The sequence below is a fragment of the Podarcis erhardii genome (assembly GCF_964252035.2).
Source record: "Podarcis erhardii genome assembly, chromosome: 12".
NCBI classification, from domain to species: domain Eukaryota; kingdom Metazoa; phylum Chordata; class Lepidosauria; order Squamata; family Lacertidae; genus Podarcis; species Podarcis erhardii.
Window position 1 is genome coordinate 18,332,978 of NC_138513.1, and position 22,531 is coordinate 18,355,508.

The 22,531-nt window shown below is 43.5% G+C and overlaps 1 protein-coding gene across 14 annotated transcripts in view; it reads right to left on the minus strand.

Annotated features, from left to right (window-relative positions):
- KIAA1217 overlaps positions 1 to 22,531 on the minus strand; it is a 356,312-nt gene that overhangs the window by 135,709 nt on the left and 198,072 nt on the right. Inside the window, exon 1 of one of the 14 annotated variants that reach the window (XM_081834627.1) lies at positions 18,483 to 18,736. The exons of 12 other annotated variants lie outside the window; for them this stretch is intronic. In XM_081834627.1, the coding sequence (XP_081690753.1) occupies positions 18,483 to 18,590 (108 nt within the window). In that variant the 5' untranslated portion in view covers positions 18,591 to 18,736. Of the gene's footprint in view, positions 1 to 18,482; positions 18,737 to 22,531 lie in introns of those variants that run through there. One more of the 14 variants, XM_081834628.1, reaches the window with a different exon arrangement.

Sequence of the window (22,531 nt, forward strand, 5' to 3'; positions counted from 1 at the left end):
TTGAAGGCATATTCTATTTGAAAGGCTGTCTGAGTCCAGTTTAAAAGCTAAAAAACTTAGCACCCAGACAGGCAATGGAGCGAGAACAGGTCACATTAACTTTTCGAGTATGAGGAGATGCATTTGTTTAAATTACAGCAATTATCTCTAAAGTTGCATCCATGCATATAAATCAAGTGCATGTAAATTTTATGCAAATTTGTGTCCCCTTCTAGAACAATGCAAAAAAATCACACCCAATGTAAATTACCTGCTGGGCCTGCCAGAAGCTTGTTAAACACCCAGAGGCCAGTTGTGAAAGGCAAGGGGGAAGCATACTATCTAGGGATGGACAGATGAATATATTTCCAGCACATTTGAATTTCACATGTGATTTATTCATTAGTTAGCTCAATCTCATTTCCGCATTGCTCTGCAATTACGTACTTACATTGGCACTTAGGACCCTCCTATCTGTCAGTCACCTGAGAACACACAACACCAGGGGCATCATATGATGCCTGGCGTTTCCCAAGCAAAAGCTGCAAAGAAGAACCAGAAGCACACTTACACCCTCCATGGCATAATGCCACTTTAGACAGTCATGGCTTCCCCCAAAGAATCTCAGGAGCAGTAGTTTGTTAAGGGCACTGAGAGTTGGAAATGTCCCTGAGGATCATCTAGTCCAACCCCTTGCAATGCAGGAATATGCAACCATCCCATACGGGGATCAAACCTGCAACCATTATATCAACAACACACTCTAACCAACTGAGCTGTCCAGGCTGACCCTTATTCCCACCCACAGAGTTACCATTCTCAAGAGTGGTTTTGCAATCAATCCCTCTTCACAGGGCAGTCTGGGAATCAAAGCTCTGTGTGAGGAAATAGGGGGCCTCCTAACAGTTCTCACTACTGCAGCTCCCAGAATTCTTTGGGGTAAGCCACGACTGTTTAAAAGGGTCATTATAAAATGTATTGTGTGAATGCAACCTTAGAGGGCATGCCTGATTATTCCTTTGCAAATGCAGCTCTAACTTTCCTGCAGCTGCTAGCATATGTTGCCAGATGTAGGAAAGGTGGGCATAATTTGCCTCAAATGGCCTCATGGGTCAAATCCACTGGCATGATGGTGGCCTTCCCCACCAGGGAAAAAGCAGACTCTCCACAGCAGAATAAAACTGGTATAGCATACAGCAGGCAGAAAAGAGCCTTCAACAATATTCAGTGGTGGCAGGAGGCTGTACACAGTGAGCCTCAGTACAGTCATACCTCGGGATAAATATGCTTCAGGATAAGTATTTTCGGATTGCACTCCGCAGCGACCTGGAAGTAATGGAGTGTGTTACTTCTGGGTTTTGCCGCTCACGCATGTGCAGACGGTCAAAATGACGTCATGCGCATGCGCGGAGGTGGTGAAACACGACCCACACGCAGACGCACTGTCACGTCTTATGTTCTATTCAGGATGCGAACAGGGCTCCGGAACAGATCCCGTTCGCATCCCAAGGTACCACTGCATAAGAAAATGAATGTCAGATATACACCTCTCTTTACACTGAATATACATTCATAGGAATCTGGGATTGTAACTAGCATTATATGCATGTACCCACAAAATCTGCTCCTGAGATTCAGAGGACACTTCAGAGAATATTTCTGGATGATGCAGGGGGCTGTAAGGGGCAAGGAGAGGAAGGTAAAATGCTGGTATCTGTTTGCACAATCTTGGATTCCACCCTGGTCTTCCATGGACCATCTCAGCCCAGAGAGGAGCAACAAAGCTCTTTGTCCATGGAATCCTTCAGTGCCTGGGGTAGGCAGAAGTAAGTCACAACCAATTTGTGATGTGTATATCACCCAGAGGCTTTAAGCTTGCTACAGAGGGAACTTGTCTTATAGCATACTTCTGGGCAGATGCCAAGATCTCTACCGTGGGAACTCACAAACAGAATCTAATCCTGTAGAGAGCATTACATATTTTGTAGAGTCAAACCATAAACGTTTGTTTCTTGGCCCTGCGGTATGAAACGCAAGGGGGTGGGCTGCTCTGCCAGGCTTGCAGCCACCCCACAAGCATTCTGATACCAAGGATAAGCGCAGCGCAAATGCCTAGGCATGAATGCACACAGTATTTTAAAGCAACAACACCCACGTGAGAGTTTTTCACAGCAGGCATTCAGTGTCATGAGACCAAGGACACCCAGGAGCACTATTCCAGCTCCAACACATTGCTTTCCCGCCCACCTACCTTTCTGTCTTCATCAGATAATTCCTATTTGCAACACACAGTCTCAACTCTCAAGGGTACGAGGCTTTTCTGGGAATGGAGCATTCCGGGATGGTCCCACGATTCTGGCAGCTACTTCAAAGGAAGAAGAATAGGCACGATCTCACACAGGGCATGGGGGAGACGTCTGCCACCAGGCCAAAAAGCCTTTCTTTCAGAAGTGAAGGTTTTAGCACTGGGCAAGTTTTAACAACACACTTCTTCAATCGTGTGTGAGCTTTGGGAGGATGAAGAATGCAAGATAAACTAGATCAGTATATCCAGCCCATTGATGTGCAAAGGCTGAATCGTTGATGCTTCTTCAGGAAGAACCCTGAACAGCCCCCAGATAGTGTGCTCCTTTCCTTGACTTGCACTCTCACCCACCAGAACCTTAAGGAATATATGATGACATGGTTAGCATTATCTAGGAGCTGTTACTGTTCTTACCCATCTGGTTAATGAAGACGTTTGCTTCCAAGGACTAGACTAGAGCTATTGCCATACCAAATCTGATTATATGTTAATATCAATTAAATTTATTAGCCATCATATGCCTACACATCTGAGCAATGTACAATAAGTAGTGAAAAAACATCAGATACAGCAAAACACTACTGCTAAACCAAAACCAAACTACGACAAACCAATTAATCTTGGTGAAATGCATGAGCTTTGGTTGATTAGATCAATTCACGAATCCCAATTTGTATAAATCTTAATAGACATGATTCTGAATAAATGAATAAAAAAGGGGGAAATTATTTATGTATCAGGTTGCCTGGAAGGCAGCCCTACTTATTTTTTGAGAGGCACACACCCAAAGAAATCTGTAGGCTCGCAAGCCTAATTTGTACCTTCTGACACAATATGGAGAACTGAACTTAAAACTGGAAAAATGTGAAACTGCTTGAAGCCCCACCCCCCTGACAGCTGTGGGCCACCCAACCTGACCTGCCACGAACCAGGGTTGTCTCAACCCAACTTGAGTGGCACCCAGCTCCCTCTGACCTGGCTCACTTTGCTCCAGGAGTCAGCTGAGTTCAGTTTGATTAAATCAATGAAACACTCCAGCCCTACCAATGGCACATCCAGACATTAAACTGGCATTTATTGGTTTTGCCGCATGCTGCTTCGAGGTCCTCTTTAGGCCTTAAAAAAAGGCCAACAAACATTAATATATGGTTAAACAAACAAATATGTCAGTAATTTGCTGGTGGAGGACATCCTTGTGCAGAAATTGGCTTTTGACCAGGGGGAATGTGCAGCCTCCAATTGGGGGAAAAAAAGCAGTTTGGAGGTAGGAAAGATGAATTCTGGGCCTCAACAAGATTCCAGGCTACTACATATACCCCCGATCTGCCAAAAGGAACATCCTGCATGTAGCTTCCCCAGAACAAATTATTGTTCTGGGTGATTATTTTGAATACATTGCTGCACTAGAGGATTGAGCCAGTGCAAATTGGGGTCCACTAAACAAAGGCATGAGAATACCTCCTTTACTAAGGTTGATCTGCATTTTATAGCCACCATAAGGAAACTGCTTTAAAATGAACCATATGGCATTAGTTGCCATTTGGTAGGCTGCTAATAGGAAGGAGCTTTGAATACTAATGCATGGAGCCACCCACTGACTGGATCTTTCCTAGCAGCCAACACAGGACAACCGGAATAAGGGCTGGGCAGGAGAGTGGAGACAAGGCCATGGCTTTCTATACATGCAAACTCCCCTCTATTTATGCACATTCAAATATGTGCACAACTATGCACATGTGCATTGTGCCAAACCCTGAACTGACCCAAAAACATCACAAAAGGGGTGGAACGGGGTGTTTGCAGGATTTTTCAATGGTGTTTCAAATCTATGCGAGTTCACTGAGAACATAACCCTTCTGTAAATGGGGGGGGGGTGTGCTGTACAAAAAACCTTTCCCTTTGTAACATGGTGGTGGTGGGAATCTGGAGAGTCCTAAAGACTAGCTACAGTAGGTGCTTATGGTTCTCAGCAATCAAATTACAGGACTCAGCTATAAATAAAACGTTCCAAGTGTGCTTTAAGCGCAATATACAATGTGACGAGATGGCGATGGCGAGCCTTATGGAAAATTCAATGCATTTTTTTTTAAAAAAAAAAAAGCATTTTCGGAATGGTTTTTATATGTGTGCAGATTCCACACACTTATATGGAATCTCCACTGATAATTCTCCACTGTGGTGCTGTACATAAATCATCCCAAGTCTTTGGTACAGAACCAGGTAATGCATCTTGGTGCTTAAGGTTTACAAAGTGCAGGCCATCAAGATGAAGTGGCCATAAAGGGATCGTGTTAGTTTGCAAGTGCTGCCATAAGTCTCAGGGGGCTGCCGTTTGAAAGCTTGTTATTTATGTCATGTTAGAAACAAGCCGATGATGTATAGGATTAGTGATGAGTGTAGCCCTTACTCTGCTGTTTGACATGAATGCATTTTTTTTATGACTACATAAATGGCTTTTCCTGCTTTAATAAATCTTTACCCCCCAAAAAACCCCTACGCACAACAAAGGTTGTTGCATTTGTGACAACACCTATTTTCAACCCCGAGAAGGCAGATCCAGGAAGACTCTCATAGACTCCTGTAACTGAGATCTTGGGGAAAAACAAGCACACAACGAAAAGATAAATGAGTAGGCTATGGATCCTCCTTCTCCCATACCTAAGATTGAAGGAGCATATCCTGGGATAGTGGTTAGACTAAGCATCTGCCTAGGACCAAGGAGATCCCTACTCAGCCAAGGAGTTCACTGGCTCCTCTTGGTGTAATTGTTATCACTGCTTTTCATATGTCTAAACCCACTTTATAGCAGGGAGGAGAAACAATGAGCCTCCACATGTTGTTGCTAGGAATGATCAGTGCTGATGGGAATCATAGTCCATCAATATCTGGAGAGCTAAAGACTCTCCCATCCCTCCTTTATGTGGAGGTTCTATGCTTGGAAAGGGTTCCATACAGCATTTAGAAATCATCATCATCATCATCATCATCATCATCATCATCATCATAGATTTATTATTTATACCCCGTCCATCTGGCTGGGTTTCCCCAGCCACTCTGGGCGGCTTCCAACAAAACACTAAAATACAATAACCTATTAAACATTAAAAGCTTCCCTAAACAGGGCTACCTTCAGATGTCTTCTAAAAGTTTGGTAGTTATTTTTCTCTTTGACAAATGTAGCATCAATAGAAGTCCCATGGTTAGATCACTTTCTGGTGCAACTAGACTCCTCCACAACCCTGCCCCTCCGCAAGGAGGTGAGACGGATTCGGGTGGTCCCTACCTGCCCGCAGACTGTCTCGCCAGAGTGCTATATGCTCTGGTTATCTCCCACTTGAATTACTGAGGTGTGCTCTGTGTGGGGCTACCTTTGAAGGTGACTAGGAAACTACAACTAATCAAAAATGCAGCAGCTAGACTGGTGACTAGGAGTGGTCGCCGGGACCAGTCCTAAAGGATCTTCACTGGTTCCCAGTACGTTTCTGAGCATAATTCAAAGTGTTGGTTCTCACCTTTAAAGCCCTAAACAACCTCGGCCTAGTATACCTGAAGGAGTGTCTCCACCTCCATCATTCAGGCCGGACAATGAGGTCCACTTCCGAGGGTCTTCTGGCGGTTCCTTCACTGCGAGAAGTAAAGTTACAGGGAACCAGGCAGAGGGCCTTCTCGGCAGTGGCACCCTCCCTGTGGAATGCCCTTCCATCAGATGTCAGGGAGATGAAGAATTGCACAACTTTTAGAAAACATCTGAAGGCAGCCCTGTTCAGGGAAGTTTTTCATGTCTGACATTTTATTATTATTTTTCTATTTTGCAGGAAGCTGCCCACAGTGGCTGGGGAAACCCAGCCAGAAGGGGCGGGGGTATAAACAATAAAATTGTTATTCTTAGGCATGTCTGTGCTTGTCTCTCCCTACTGAGAAGGGCGTGGAAGTTCTGCACATATGAGGAAGGCTAGCCCAGCTTAATCTTCCCTTCACCTCACCCTATGCCACTGCTTGCCCATCAGGAATAGTGGCTGATGGTGAAGGCTGACCTCCCTCACTAGCTGCTGTCACCGAATGGCAAGTGAAAGGTGGCAAGGAAGAGAGTAAGGAAGTCTCCATACCCATGCCATTCTGTTTCCTAATTATTACTATTTTTAAAGAATCTGTAAGCTTGGCACATCCCCAAGCAGAAATCTAAGCCTTCACTGTCATTCACAGAGGGACGCAGGCTGCCTCGCTACCTCCCATCAAAGATTAAGAGATATACTCTACTTATTAGCTGGAACAGACCTGACCTCTGCTCTGATAAATCTGTCTGATGATGTGTGATACCTGCACTCGTCATCCCTCTTGGCGCAGAGCCCTGACTTGCCTCTGTGTTGTGCTTTGCATCGTTTTTTATTCCAATTCTGTAGTGTCTATTTTAGAGCTCGGTTGCAGGAAATGCAATAAAACACTGGCATCAGCGTAACCACAGAAATGTGTGCATCACCCTTTAGAAATGTTTGCTCATCTCATCTACATCTCTTTAACTTTCCTTTTACATCCATGCATTCTACACGTACAAATTCATCCTCTGCAGTCATAAAAGGACTCACAAAGATAATTTGTGCACAGATTAATTAGCTCTACTCATAAACAACATTATTATTATTATAACTTGCTGGTTTAGCACTCCATTAATTTGATTTGCTACTATGCACATTGATTTGATTTGCAACTTATTTACACATTTCATCTCATCTGCCCTTATAACAATCTTTCAAGACGTATCCTCTCAATACCCATTTTACAGATTGGTAACTTACAGATCAAGCCTGTGCATCTGTACTCAGAAGTAAGTCCCACTGAGGGCAACAAACTGAGATTTGAGCCAAGGAGTGATTGGTTCATATGTGCTTGTCCCTTGGGGGTGTTAGGGACCTAATTGCCTATAGTACTCAGGCATGGATTTAAGTTATTTATTCAAACACTCCATAGGATCTATCCTATATCTATATTCTATATTCCATGTCTATATTCATTCAGTGCAATCATAACCTTCAACTGCCGGATTTTATTTAACAATGGCAATTCCTTCTTTTGAGCAACGGACAGAGACTTAGGCCTAGCTCTCATTGAGACAGTAAACCTGTATAGTGTCCAGTCATTACTTTATACTGTGTTGGCAGCTCTCAGGTCTGAATGCTTCTCCAGAAAATATATATATAACCCCCACATGCAGAACAGTAGCATGTCAAGGGAGAAAGCTAGGCAAGAAGTTTTTTGCTAGTCATTCAGGGTTTTTTCTATGTGCAGGGTGTTGTTGTTGTTGTTGTCATCTGGGAAAACTTTCAATCATGCAAATTCCCAGCTACAATCTAGAGTGGAACACCCTGTATAAAGATACCATCTCAGTGAGAACAAGACCTTTGGTGCTTAGAAAGTGCAGTTGCTACAGTGCACTGTATTGCCCCGGGATGCATGTAGAGGACTGCGTGTGTACATTGGATTCTGCATTACATTCTACTTTCAAATGCATCACAGGCAGAAGATTAAGCTTCTCCCTGGCATGCCACCTTTGCAATAGGAGTTTTTCATATGGGAACGTATTCATTAGAACATAAATGTAAGGTCCAACAAATTCCTCAATTGCCTCGCTGGCAATTTCATTCCCCACAAGATGGAAGAAGCAACAAGGGCATCATCTATCCTGGACATGGTTCTCAACAACAGAAAGCAGTTTGTGTGCAAAGAAACTCCATGGGGCTGCATTCATGAAAGGCCTATCGTTCCAGAACTGCTCCTGTGATTCCCTCTCTCTCTCTCTCTTTCTGAGGTAATTCCTGCAGTGTTAAACGAGACTGTTCCTAATTAAGGATACTTAGGATCGCAGCCTGCGATATGTGTGTGTGTGTGTGTGTGTGTGTGAATATTGTTGCGTTCAGTATTTTTTTTATAAAAGTAATTATTTGCAGTTTTCATAAAATGTGTTCACAAGCCTCTCTCTGGGCCCCGTTAAAATACAGAAGCATGGTTAGACTCCCATCAACACCAATCAAGGCAAACGGAAACCACTCTTAACTATAAAGAGCTTGCCTTCTGATTGCAAACAGCTGTTTACTAATAAACAGCCACATAAGCAGTCCCTGAAGAGAAGGCTGCAAGGGAGAAATGACATTTAACCACCAGGAGGAAAGAAAAGGGTAACTAAAGGCTTTGTGGAACTGAAACATTAGGTTTTCCTGGCACCGTTCCCAGCTCCTATTTAATTTTATGTCCTGTGTCAAGTTTTATGTACCCTCCTGTTTGAGTTACCCAAACCATATTTTGTTTCCTTGTTCAACTTGTTTTCAAACTACTGTCGCAGCCCTCTCGCTATATAAAAACAGACAAGTCATGACACAGTGTTTTATCACTTCTGCTTACAATCAGACTTGCGAAGCCTCTCCATCTGTTTGTTTGTTTACCTGTTCGTACGTATGATAATTTATCCAACAGGTCATCAGGAACAGCATGGCTTAGGAATGCACCAGCCACTCGCTGCAGTCCTGGCATGACCTTGAATCATATTACCGCTTGACAGACAAGGGTGACGAGTGCTATCGCTTTACTTGCCTTCCTTGCACAATAAAAACTGTAACATGCTAACAAATGAAATATAATGAAAATCAGTATGCATTCGAATAATGTTATAGAATTTTATTTTTAATGTTAGAATAGCCACCTTTAGGCATAATACTTATACATAAAGGAAACATATGGAGGTGAATTTTCTCCACCCCACATTGCTGCTCCCATTGGCCTCCAATGTGGAGGGCAAGCTCTGGAGGTGGGGAGCCTCATGAACTTGCAGAGCCTCCTCAGACATTTTAGAACCCTGCTTTTCCAGAACTCCAAAACAGAGACTCCACATGTATGTACACAAGGCTCCCTACTTCAGAGGTTCGCGCTCCGATGTGAGGAGAGCAAAGGGAACAGCGATGGAAGATGCACAGCTACTGTGATTGTCCCTGCTGCCCTTACTCCACTAAGAAATAGCACCTGAAAGGGGGCAATGTCTTCATTAATTTAAAATTTCACACCCATGGTGTGGATGTATTACGTTTTATTAACAGTGCAGTGTAAGGTAAAGGTAAAGGGACCCCTGACCATTAGGTCAAGTCGTGACTGACTTTGGGGTTGTGGTGCTCATCTCGCTTTATTGGCCAAGGGAGCCGGCGTACAGCCTCCAGGTCATGTGGCCAGCATGACTAAGCCACTTCTAGCAAACCAGAGCAGCGTACGGAAATGCCGTTTACCTTCCCGCCGGAGCGGTACCCATTTATCTACTTGCACTTTGACATGCTTTCAAACTGCTAAGTGGGCAGGAGCAGGGATCGAGCAATGGGAGCTCACCCCGTCATGGGGATTCGAACTGCCGACCTTCTGATCAGCAAGCCCTAGGCTCTGTGGTTTAACCCACAGCGCCACCCGCGTCCCTAACTGTGCAGTGTACTCTATGCTAAATTATTGTTCCATAGTGTGGAGTTTTGTGTCAAGGGAAGGGGAGGTAGTACATACACAGCTAGAGGCCTCTGCTTTCTTAAATGTCACCAATTCTCAGCTTTATTAGTGGGTAAAAATTTAACCAGAGGAGGAGAAAGAAGTATGGTCCCGCCAAAGGAAGAATGATCACACCTAGGTGGCAGAGCACATGCCTAGCATACTAGAAAGCTTCAGGCTTGGACAAATAACATGAGCTGGTTCAAGACAGCTCTCTGTGTGCCTCCTGTTTCCTATGGGGATGTCACAATTTTGAGATGCTGTCCTGCTCACAATGCTGCATTCATGGATTCCACTGGCTTCAATAGTAGCTCTACACCTGTGACCACTCAAAGGTTAGCAACTCAGCATACTAGCCCTAAACATATCAGCTGCAACTCATTGAATGGCTACAGTTGTGGAGCATTTGTGAAACAGTTTTGTGAAGGAAGGAAGATCTCCCCCTTCAATGACTGGCAGCGATGCTTGGCTCTGCACTGAACAGTGCACTTCTCCAATATAGTAGGGTGTTCTATTCGGAAATTAATGGGCAGTACTCAACTATGTTTCAATCAGAGCAGGCCTCCTTTAATGGTCATGTTCATTCATTTCAAAGGGTCTACTTTTGGTTTATTACCATTCATAGTATCCCATCCCCTGGATCTTAAAGTACAGCCATGCAATTATTTTTAAACACCCTTGTTTGCAAAGTGAGGTGCACCTCAGTGAGATCCCCTCCTAATCTACAAGACAGACGAAAAGGCAGTATGACCTTTCCGGTTACTCACTACTTTTTCATTGCTACATGCTAAGCACAGCTGTCAACTTTTCCCTTTTCTTGCGAGGAATCCTATTCGGAATAAGGGAATTTCCCTTTTAAAAAGGGGAAAGTTGCCAGCTATGATGCTAACTTATCCCCCCCCCCAATAATATTTATTGAATTTCATACAAACACATTACTTCAATAAAACAAAATAAGAAAAATAATAGTAAAACGAAAAAGAAAAAAGTGAAATAATACAAACCTAACAAATAATAACCAAGAATACGACCACATACACAAATACAATGAAAATTAATTAGTTAAACTTCCAACTTCATAAACATATCACTTGACTTCCCCATACTCTTCCATCTGAATTTCCTTGTAACTGAATGTAGCATTTTCCAATATCATTATTCAAAATAAATAAATTCCAATTATGATCAAATTTCTTAACTTTTCTTATTGTTCTATTTCTCATTTGTTTATTTAATCCTAATTTAATCCTAGGCCTATTTAGTTCTTTCAAGTAATTACTAATCTTTGATGCTAACTCACTTCTCCTTGGGCTGTATGAGTAGAGCACCTCTGCTATTTCCCATCCCTTTCCTCTAGCCCAGCCTTTCTCAACCTTGGGCCCCTAGATGATGTGGCCCTACAACCCCCATCATTCCTAGCAAGCATGGTCAATGAGCTGCTATAGCCATTCTCATCCCAGAATGCCTAATCAGCAGACCATTGATCTAAAACCTATTCGGTCTTCAAGCATTCCCTCCATGAAATGCCTTGATTGTTAATATAAACTTTCCTTGCAAATTTAGATTCCTCCATACCGGGTTCTTCTGACATTATAAGCAAAAAGAGAGAGAGAAGAGACTTGTCTCTTGTTGACTGTAACAGTAGAATTAATTGCTGCGTTACGGTTATCGTTGGAATTTTGGCTCCTTTTCAGTGAATTAAGCAACCAGTGGGTATGATTCAATTGTTGCAGAAAGAATCAGCTACTGATTAATGGTTCAGAATGAAGGCAGGAAGGCACTTCCTAGGGAACCTGAACACTAGGTTAATCATCCCAGGCTCAGGGCAGGATGGCACAGAACTGCAGAGAGGCAAATGGACTAGGCAATTAGCCCTGTTTGACTAGGACAATCAAGCCGGGTATAACAGCTTACCTGTAACCAGGAGCTGCAAGGCAAGGCTGTGAGCTATGGGTGCCATTATGAGCACAATGTAATTGAAAAGTCACTGAAATGAAGGTTTAAACCGTGGGTGGACTCATCTGGGGCCCATGTACTGTCAAACCATCCTTGCAGGAACCGAACCTGTAATTTCAAGCTATTTTCGGATAAAATAATAAATAATGCATTAAGGGCAGAGATGATGAAAAAATGATGGGTAGTTTCAACAGGAGAAACCTATAATTTTGAGCAGTGAAATGATTTTTGGCATGCTCCTGGTTATCCACTTTATATGGGTTCGTTTGTTTTATTTTGTTTTTTCAAAACTGGTTGTGCTAGTTTCACACTTTGCTGCTTGCCTTACACAATAGCTTTTGAAATCTGCTTCAGTTGTGTATTTGTCTATCCATAAAAAAAGAAAGAAAAAGTATTCCTGTATGTAAAAATGTAACACAGACACTCGTATCTCTGCTCAGGATTCAGGCTGGATTCTCAGGTCTGGAAGTTATCATATGGAATGTTCAACATGAGCATCACTTAGGGAAGCAGAAAATAGATGTTGCTGAAGGAAGAACTATACTGGTGTATCTGACATTTTACACAAACTTTGCTGCAGTTAAGGAAAGGATTTGTCATTATCTTTTACCATTTAGACCAGTGGTGGCCAAACTTGGCCCTCCAGCTGTTTTGGGACTACAATTCCCATCATCCCTGACCACTGGTCCTGTTAGCTAGGGATGATGGGAGCTGTAGTCCAAAAACAGCTGGAGGGCCAAGTTTGGCCACCACTGATTTAGACCAAGTCGCAGAGGATAAAAGCTATCAATGCCTGCTAGTTATGATGGATATGCACCAGATATTAGAGGAATGTGCCAGTATTAAAGGTAGAATGCCTCTGAATACCGGCTACTGGTGAACATGGACTGGGAATGCTATTGTGCTCCCAGAGGTATCTGATTGCCACTGTAAAAACAGATTGCTGGAATTGGTAGGCCTTTGGTCTGATCCACCAAGGCTCTTTTTATGTTCTTGTGTTCTTAGCAGTACAGAAGAACTGAAGAGAAAATATTTTGGCCCCATTAAACAAATAAATGCTGAACCAAACAGAAGATGCTGGGCTCTGCATTCCATAGCGTTATTTTTAAGAATACAGTGGTACCTCGGGTTACAGACGCTTCAGGTTACAGACTCTGCTAACCAAAAATAGTACCTCAGGTTAAGAACTTTGCTTCAGGATGAGAACAGAAATTGCGCGGTGGCGGCGGCATGGCGGCAGTGGGAGGCCCCATTAGCTAAAGTGGTACCTCAGGTTAAGAACAGTTTCAGGTTAAGAACGGACCTCCAGAACAAATTAAGTTCTTAACCTGAGGTACCACTGTATTTACTTGTATTTACTTGTATTTAACAGCATAAAACAAAGGAGCATCAAAATGTAAACAGTATTGGGGGGGGGGATACACAGTTCAACCTACAGTTCAAGAGATGCTTAGTCGTACAGGCTAGAGGACATACATAGAATATATACTTTACTCATTTTCCACCCCACTCTTCTATTTTATAGCCAAACCTGCTTACAAAATTTTCTAAAGCACATATATTTTGTTAGCTATTAAACACATCTTAAGACAAATGAACACACAACTTAAAACTTCAACAATTAGATTAAAGCCTATAAAGTATAGCAGCAACAAAATAACATGGCACCAGAAAGCAAGGCCTGCTTAAATAAGTTGGTTTTCATTGTCTGAACACAGGCCCTAGGGTGCCTTGAATGATGGTCGGTGTGCCGCAGGCAACACTGGCCTCTGTCCTTCCTTCCTTCCCCCCACCCTCCTCTGATGCCCTCTCACGTCTGCTTCCCAAAGGCTTGCACAGCTGTTTATTGCAATAGCCCTGGCTATAAGCTCCACAGGCAAATGGTGCCTCTGGGAGGCACCTCTCTTTAGGGCAGAGGGGGCAGTTCAGATACCAGGGATGGCAGCAGCAGCTGCTGCCTGGAGGACTCCCAAGGAGAGGGGAGAGGGGAGAGGAGGCTGAGGGAACACTCCACAAGGGAGAGTGTTTGGAAAAGGGTGAGAGGCTGCCAGCTCTGCAGGCAGGGGGTGATACAACTGGGCTCCTGAGCCCCACAGGAGTGCCACAGAAAGAATGCAGTTGGTCAAGGGAACCATGGATTCAAAAAGGTTGAAAACCTCTGCCCTAGGGGGTTTCCCTTCTAGGTTAATCAGATAGAGAAAGCAAATGGCCATCACTTAAGAAGACTGTTTATCTAGTAGTTACAACTGTGGTGTTTTCTTTTTTAAACTATTCCTTCACCCTGGGGAAAAATTACAAACTCCAACTACAAACTGAAACCAAAGGAATGAGGGTTGAAAGCCATAATAATTTGTCAGACGAAGGGCTCATTCAGACTTCCTTTTGGGCTGCATTTATTTATAGGCACAGGTCTGGGCTGTAAAGCTCTGTCCTTGAGCAGGGTGTGTGTGTGTGTGTGTGTGTGTGTGTGTGTGTGTGTGTGTGTCCTGGCACTTTCCCCAGGAAACCTGCATTTCACTGCGGAATTGGAGCACACTGCAACCAGGCTTTCCATTGGTTGCAATTTGCTCTGATTCAGTAGTAAAACACAAGTTCTGACATGGAGCTTTAAAGTACAGACCTGTATCTGGAAAGTGCAGTATAAAAGGAAGTCTGGATGAAGGAAGCCAAGCATGTTAGTCCCTTCCCAATCAATGCATGCAGACATGCGTTCGTTGACTGTAAGGCAAACAGACTGTCACGCAGCTTCCTTTCTAAGAACCTCATATAGTAGTGGAAACAAACATATCTAGATGCGGATAGTACGCAGGTTGACCTCTCTTAAAAACACAGAGAGACACAAAGACACATAAGAACTTCTTAGGCTGGAGAAAGGGAACCTTTTGATCCAGCCCCTATGTCCATACATCTCACAAACCTCCCAACATGCCACTGTAATCACCATGGCATATTGCAGGTCTAGAAATTGCTCCAGGTGTCTCAGTGTGACTGTCACACTTAAAATTACTTCAGAGTTGTGTGACTTCTTCTAATCACCAGTATGAAAAGCAGAGTTCACGTCAGGAGCAAGTTAACAGAGGATCTTCTTGGAACTATTTCTTCCATTCTCAAAATTCAAGGTGCGATCAGTTGATTTTATTCCTTGCTTGCTTCCTATTTGTAAATAAGTCTTGACTGAATCAGGAAATTGTGAACACCACAATACCCTACTGTCACACATTAAAGTTGCATTTATTCAATATACACACACCTCTGTTTAAAAGAAAATTAGGTCACAGTATTAAATGAGGATTAAGACTTGTCACATGCACATATATTACACATCTAATTTGCACTGGCACCCATTAGTATTTAGAAAAGGTGAATCTGAATACTATTGTTCCTCTTGGTGCTTATTGTTCCTAATTGATGAGTTATTACACAAGGACAGCCCATCCCAGCAGAAGCTCACTTCTCAATTTCTAGACTGAACTAGAATGTTTCCCTTTTCCCTTGCCATCTTCTTCCCAAACATTCCTGACTAGGGGTGGGGGAGCTTCAATAGTTCACATTGTTTATCACATCTCAAATTAAGATTTATCATAAACCGTATTGAAATTTGAAATTCCTCTCCCCACTAACTTAGGATGAAATGCTGCAGATCTGATACATATTTGTAGGACAGGTTGTAAGGCAAGAAAAGAATAAATTGTCACATGATATCAGATTATTATTATTTTTTAAATGAAGTTGTTAAAAGGAAGGGATGGAAATCTTGTCTGGACTGTGGCTTGGATACTAAGATACAATTTGAATTCCCATGTTGCAATGAGTTTTAAAGAAGCTGTGTTTGTTGCCTTAAACAGAACTCATTGAACTTCTCTTGCCTGACACCAAAATGCAATTTTTTTTTGGGGGGGGTGACCTTTTATTATTCATATGAGAACTTGGCAGGTCGCACCTGGAAGCAAAGGAAGAAAAGGGTGTGTGCATTTAATCACTCTATTATGTGGACAAAGTGTGATGCTTTCTGCGAAGAGAGAAGGATAATCTATAATGCAGGTGAGGGGTTCACATTACCTAAAAGCAGCATCACCTCTGACAGACCTGAAAGCAAAACCTAAACTTCCATCTTCTGATAAAAATACTAAAAAGTAATGACATGTTGCTTAGCACTCCAATACCTCCCATATTTCTTTAATCCTCAGCAACTCATTGAAGTATAAAGTTTATATAACTACAGTATCAACAGAGAACCAGGGAAAGTAACTTGTCCACAGCTACCTAATGAATCTGGTATCCAGTGTCTTCAACACATTTTCCTTTTACATGAATCACAGCAGACATTCTTCTTTCCTTTCAAAAGACCATTCCTCATTATGCCAATTAAAAAGGGATTTCAAAAGAGGCACCGTCCCCTGCAATATTTCATCATTACAATAAATTATATAAGGAATTCAACATTTGTTTCCTTCATTAGTAGTTGTTCTTCAGCATAGCTGAAGACTTTTCATCTTAATTGGTTAGCTACGAGGCGTTTCCTAAATTTTATTCTGGGTGCTAAAAGCACTGCAATCACATTTCCAGTAAAGCCTATCTACTGGGCTGGATTAATCTGAAAGCCACAGTAGGGTAATTATACCTTTATTAGGAATAACAAATAGGCCACAAAGTCATGAGCAAGTTTTTTTGAGCTCTCCACAATTCAGGCTGGAAATTAAAACAAAAGTAAGTGGTGGATAGAAAAAGGCAGATATGGTCTAAGGTAAAGGTAAAGGTACCCCTGCCCGTACGGGCCAGTCTTGCCAGACTCTAGGGTTGTGCGCTCATCTCACTCTATAGGCCGGGAGCCAGCGCTGTCCGCAGACACTTCCGGGTCAGGTGGCCAGCGTGGCAAGCTGCATTTGACGAGCCAGCGCAGCACATGGAACGCCGTTTACCTTCCCGCTGGTAAGCGGTCCCTATTTATCTACTTGCACCCGGGGGTGCTTTCGAACTGCTAGGTTGGCAGGTGCAGATATGGTCTAAAAGCCCTCAAATACGTACCAGTCTTAAGATGGAACAAAAGGAGGACTTGTGCAGAAATAATTAGATTAGCCCCCACTAGGTGCTATGTAGATTTCGAACTGAGCCAAGAGCTACAGTGAAAAAGAAGGAATACCCTTTTATGAAGATTAGATGGGCTATCCAGCAAATGAATACATGCTAGTCCTATCGGCAGCTACTATTACAACGGCAGCTACAACTGCAACCTCTGTGTTCAGATGCAGCAGTATTCAGAAACCCATACAACAGATGCCCATACCACCATTGGTTCATCTAACTTAGTACTGGCAACACTGACTGGCAACAGCTTTCAGACAGGCAGGGGCCTATCCCAGCCCTACTGAGAAATGGCAGGGATTCAACCCAGCATCCTTTGCAATGTCAAGGCTGTCCTCTATGTCTGAGCTGCAGCCTCTCGCCGCTGCTTTGCATGCTAATGTCAGTTTCTGACAACTCCATGTAGAGCTGCGAAGTAACTCCAGTCTAAAACCCTAGGCAACCACTGGCAGTCAGCGTCGACAATCCTAGGTAGACCAGTGTTCGGACTCCGTATTCTTTTGTTTCTGTGCTGACGAAGGGCAGAGAGTGGCTACTGCTGTCTGGCCTAGCTTATGAACCGCTACTGAGGACAGAATGATTGAGATGGATGATGTTAGGTGCCAACCAGGCAATTCTTTTATGCTCACATAACTGGGGACAATATGTACCAATGGCCAGAACACCGTTTGGGGGCTGTTTCAGACCGATCTATACAGTAGGCATAATAATAATTCACCCTGATGAATGGCTGGTTGGCTGGATGAACGGAATCCTGTAAAGCATTGCGGCCCAGTAAACAAACTATATATATTATTCACTATTGTTTATGGGAACCCTATCCACTCCATTGTAGAAGGCTTGCGTAGAATCAAGACTGAACACGCTGAATTTTAAAATGAAAGCACTTCCATCTGATCTGAACCACTGCTTCTCTAACCTACTACGTGTGGCCCCTACAGCAATAGGGGGGGAAAGGACTCCAGCAATGCTCAAACTCTCTTCTTTCTTATTATTTTATATACTTAAGACCTGAGACTTTTTACTGAAAACCAGCTGTAAGGCTAAGCTTGCATTCATACCAAATCCTAACATCACGCTCCACCTGCTTTTTGAAAAAAAGGAGCAAGAGAAAGCAAAACATGCTTGCAGAGCAACAGAGGACTGTTAGAATCATCACAACAGAAGCAACAAATGGGAAACCTCTCAGTAATCTCCATAACTTAAAAGTACATGCTCTATCCTACGCAGTCGATTCCACGATGCACCATGTTCAAAAGAAGCCTACGGTCTACTAGTAACATTACAGCTCATTAAAAGTATACAGTAACTTCATTACGCTTTTAATGAGGGCATTTAATATAATTTTTTAAGAAATGCATTTGGTTTTGGAACACAAAGGGATTTGATGTTCAGTGTTGAGAGAGTGTATTAAATCAGAACTCTCACACGCCCTACGTAAAAGCTAGGTAGTATTTTAGATGCTTAATCTTCGAAAGAAGATTTGATAAAACATCCACAGATCTAAAACGCTATCTCAAACATTAGTAAGAACATTCCCCTTTCCAGTCACATATGTTTGAAGGATTTAACTTTTCCTGCATAATCAGTGTACAACACCTGGAAACTACAAAACAAAGCCGTAGTTTGGAAGCAAAAACTTCTCCTGTACCTGGTTAGTTTTGTACACACCACAGGAACAGCAGAGAGATGAGAAGCTCCTTTTCCTTCGTGGACCTTTTGGCAGAGAACTAGAAGAGTGACCAACATCCAATTCCATATTCTTGGTGTCAGCAATTTCTCAAACCTTTGAGGAAACCACCTCAGCGCGGCATCCTAGATCTCCAAAGATATCCCTTGCACCAGGTACATATCGTATGCGCATTGAGACGGAGCTGTGAGCAAACGTTCTTGCACATTGGGGTGTAGATATGATTCACAAATAGAAAATACCGGTTTTTCATGGCTTGGCTTGCATAGCAGTCTTTGGGTGTGGCTGAAGTGAAATGAATGCAGGTGTACGCATTGAACTCTGCGAAAGACAAGCTGCCTCTAATCACAAGGAGGACTCCTTCCTCACCTTGGTAAAAAAAATAAAAATTTCCTCCAAAACAAGCAAACCCTACTTGTGTGGTTGGGCACCTCTGAAAAATGGGAGGTTAATAAGAAAGGCTTTGTGCTGGCCGATAGGGACAAAAAGGGATGCATCTCACAAGGAACATATGTCAATTTCTACCCGCTTCTCTTTTTTGATAGGACATGGCCCAGAAACAGATTATGAAAGACTGAATTAGAATAACTGTTAAGGTTGGCACCCAGGGTGGGGAGGAGAGCACTACTCTGGGGCATTCCCAATGAACTGAACACTTATCACATAGAAGGTGTGATGATGTTACAACTGTTATGCTTGGTTCTGGCTTCCTTTGGATGAGAAAAGAACCATGCAGGAGGTACTATACAGTGGTACCTCGGGTTACATATGCTTCAGGTTACACACTCCGCTAACCCAGAAATAGTGCTTCAGGTTAAGAACTTTGCTTCAGGATAAGAACAGAAATCGTGCTCCGGCGGCGCGGCGGCAGCAGGAGGCCCCATTAGCTAAAGTGGTGCTTCAGGTTAAGAACAGTTTCAGGTTAAGAACAGACCTCCGGAACAAATTAAGTACTTAACCCGAGGTACCACTCTATTCAACCCCCAATATTTCCAGGTTTGGGCTGGGAAAGACTCCCTGTTCTGAAACCATTAAGTGTTGTTGCCAGACAGTGGAGAAAAATCTGAGCTAGCTGGACTGTTGTCTTATCTGACTCAGCATAAGGTCGCTTCCTATGTTCCTATAGAGAAACAGAGACTTCTGTATCCAGTAAGTGCCCTTCCATGCACACAAGGGCTTTTCATCCAGAGAAAGGCTAGCAGAAGCAGAGGAGGAAGAGATTTTCAATGCTCATGGGTCCCCAACCCTCTAGAACAATTTTTCAGGGGCTGCTGGAGTCTGCGGGGAGAGGAGGGAAGGGGAAATCAGCAAAGATTGTCTCCTCTCCTCTTCCATTAGTGGACGCCTCTGTCAGAGCAAGAGCACCAATTGGATTCCAGCCATTAATGCTTTGGGTTGTATCTGACGCTAGTCCTACTTAGAGTAAATAAGTGTGATCAGATCCATGCATGCAAATTTATTATATGACAGAGAGGAACCATATAAGCAATTTGTGCACCATTCAGTTGTGAAATGGGAAACAGCCATCTGGATTCTTTGCACCAAGCCTGAAATTGGACTAGATTGTTTTCAAGGCCGCTTCCAACTCTGGTTTGGAAGATACTCCAAAGATCATCTACTCCATCAAAGCACAACAAGAGCCCTGCTGGATTTGGCCAATGGCTCATCTAGTCCAGCACTGTCTTCTCACAATGGATGACTAGATGGACACAGAAGGCATGAAAGCAGGATCTGAGCACAACAGCATTCTGCCAACTTGTGACTCCCAGCAGCTGAGCATCAGAGGCATCATGCCTCCCTACCAGCCATGGTGGCCGGTACCATGTTTCTGCCCCACAGTAGTGCCAACTACCCTTCAGTTTCCCACAGATCTAGTCATGCAACTGAGATCACAAAATGTCTGAAGCAGGGATCAGGTGCAGTGTCTCTGAGAAGTGCCAACAGAGCAACAGCTGATAACGTAAGCAGCTGATAACTGCTCTTCAGCCTCTAATTGACTTCAGCGGGACTATATCAGTGTCAACAGTTTGTGAAATTGTTCCTTAGGGGCAAAACAATGGTTTTTATATCCATTAAAACACCTTCATCTCAGTCAAATGCACCAGCTTCATTAAAATCCTCACTGAAAGGAAAGCCTATGAAGAAGAATATAGGGTTAGTGTAAGATTAACTGGGTTGCTGCCCGGTCCTTTGCTGGGCAGAGGAAGCAATTTATTATTTCGATCTCAGTCTTCTGCAGACAAAGTCAGAAATTTACAACAAAATAAACAAAGCTGCATTCCTAGAATATAATAGAAAACAATAAATCACATTAAAGCGACCAATTCAAATATAGTATATAAAAGCAGCTTTAAAAAGAGGCTGAGGCAGTAATGTTATTAATCAGACATTGCCTTGGTTCACACAGCACACTAACTCAGCCATTGCCAACCTGGTGCTCTCCAGATGTTTTAGACCATGGGTCGGCAAACTAAGGCCTGGGGGCTGGATCCAGCCCAATTGCCTTCTGGATATGGCCCGCGGACGGTCAGGGAATCGCTGCGTGGAACGCCATTCCTCCCCTCTCCCACACACACACCGCAGCGCCGCCTCCTCCCTCCCTCCTCCTGGCTTCTCCCCGCCCTGCCTAGAGGAGGAAGGGGGCTGGGCTTTACTGAGCCACGGTTGGCCAAGTGCCATTTTAAGCAGCCCCTCTCCAGAGCCAGCCCTTTCATGCTGCTCATCATCCCTTCACCACCACCAGCCCCTGCCACTCACAATGCACAGCTAAGCAGCCACCAGGGCTCGTCCACTACTGTGGAGAAGGGAGATGAGAGTAGGGGGGTTTCTTTTCAAAATATAGTCCAGCCCCCCACAAGGTCTGAGGGAAAGTGGACCGTCTCCCTGCGCAGATGGCGAAAATCACAGGTGCGCACACAATCCAGCCCACGGAGGGATCTCCACGGGACCGATCCAGCCCTTGCTGACCACTGCTCTAACAGGAATGCAGAAGCAGCTGTAAGGCACACAGCAATGGTGGTGGAAGAAGAGAGATGCGAAGTAATGCAAATGATGTTCTAGCACGCCCCAACCATATGACAATTAAGTCCAGGTTCTAAAAATACCTAGTTGCAACCATTGTGCTATCACATTGCATCAAAGCATCTTGGTTTGTTCACCACACATGCCCTGTTTTTCAATATTACCGAAGGGGTTTTAACCATTGGACCCATATTACCAAACTGAGCTCAGTGAGAGTATTTCTCTTACGCTCCGCTGCAGAAGCAGGCAATTTGTACAGCATGATACAAACATAATAGAAGTCAAAGATTGGCAGCCGATTTGCATATTCTGTTTGCACATCATTAACATAATTTACATGAACAAGTTGGCCTTGAAGTCCCATCTCAACAGCTGCAAAAAATGAAGAACCAGTCCCATGATATCAATTTGCTTTCTGGTAGCTGGGCCTTTCAAAAGACTCCCAGAGGGATAGGTTAGTCTGTGGCAGCACAAATAACAAAGCATCTTGTGGCACCGCAAAACACTAAGAGATTTATTGTGACATCCCCTGCAGTGAGCTATAGTTGACTTTGTCAGGTGTATGCATTCTGGTGGTGCTGTCAGTCTCCTCGTCAGAATCCCGAGGGCTAGAAACTCACTTTCAAGGAAGTGAAAGCCGTGCTTTTTCATGGAACCCAACAGACTGCTAACAGGCAACCCTGGGCTTATATTCCCCTGCAAGGCTAAAGAAATCAAAAGTGTCATATTGAAGCGGCCTCAAAATTCTTTAATTCTGATTTGTTTACTAGTTATGTTTAAAGATCCAAACATTGGGGAACCTGGCAATTCAAGTAAGGACCATAAGCACTGGCACAACCTCCCCCTGGCTCTGCAAGTGTGGACAAATAGACAGGTAAATTGCAGGCACACCTGCTAGCATACAACACATTGCCAGCATTGTTGCAACTAACAAGGCAGTTGCAACAGCTCTCAGCCTGAGAACAAGGAACCGCAGGCTCATCGCTGCT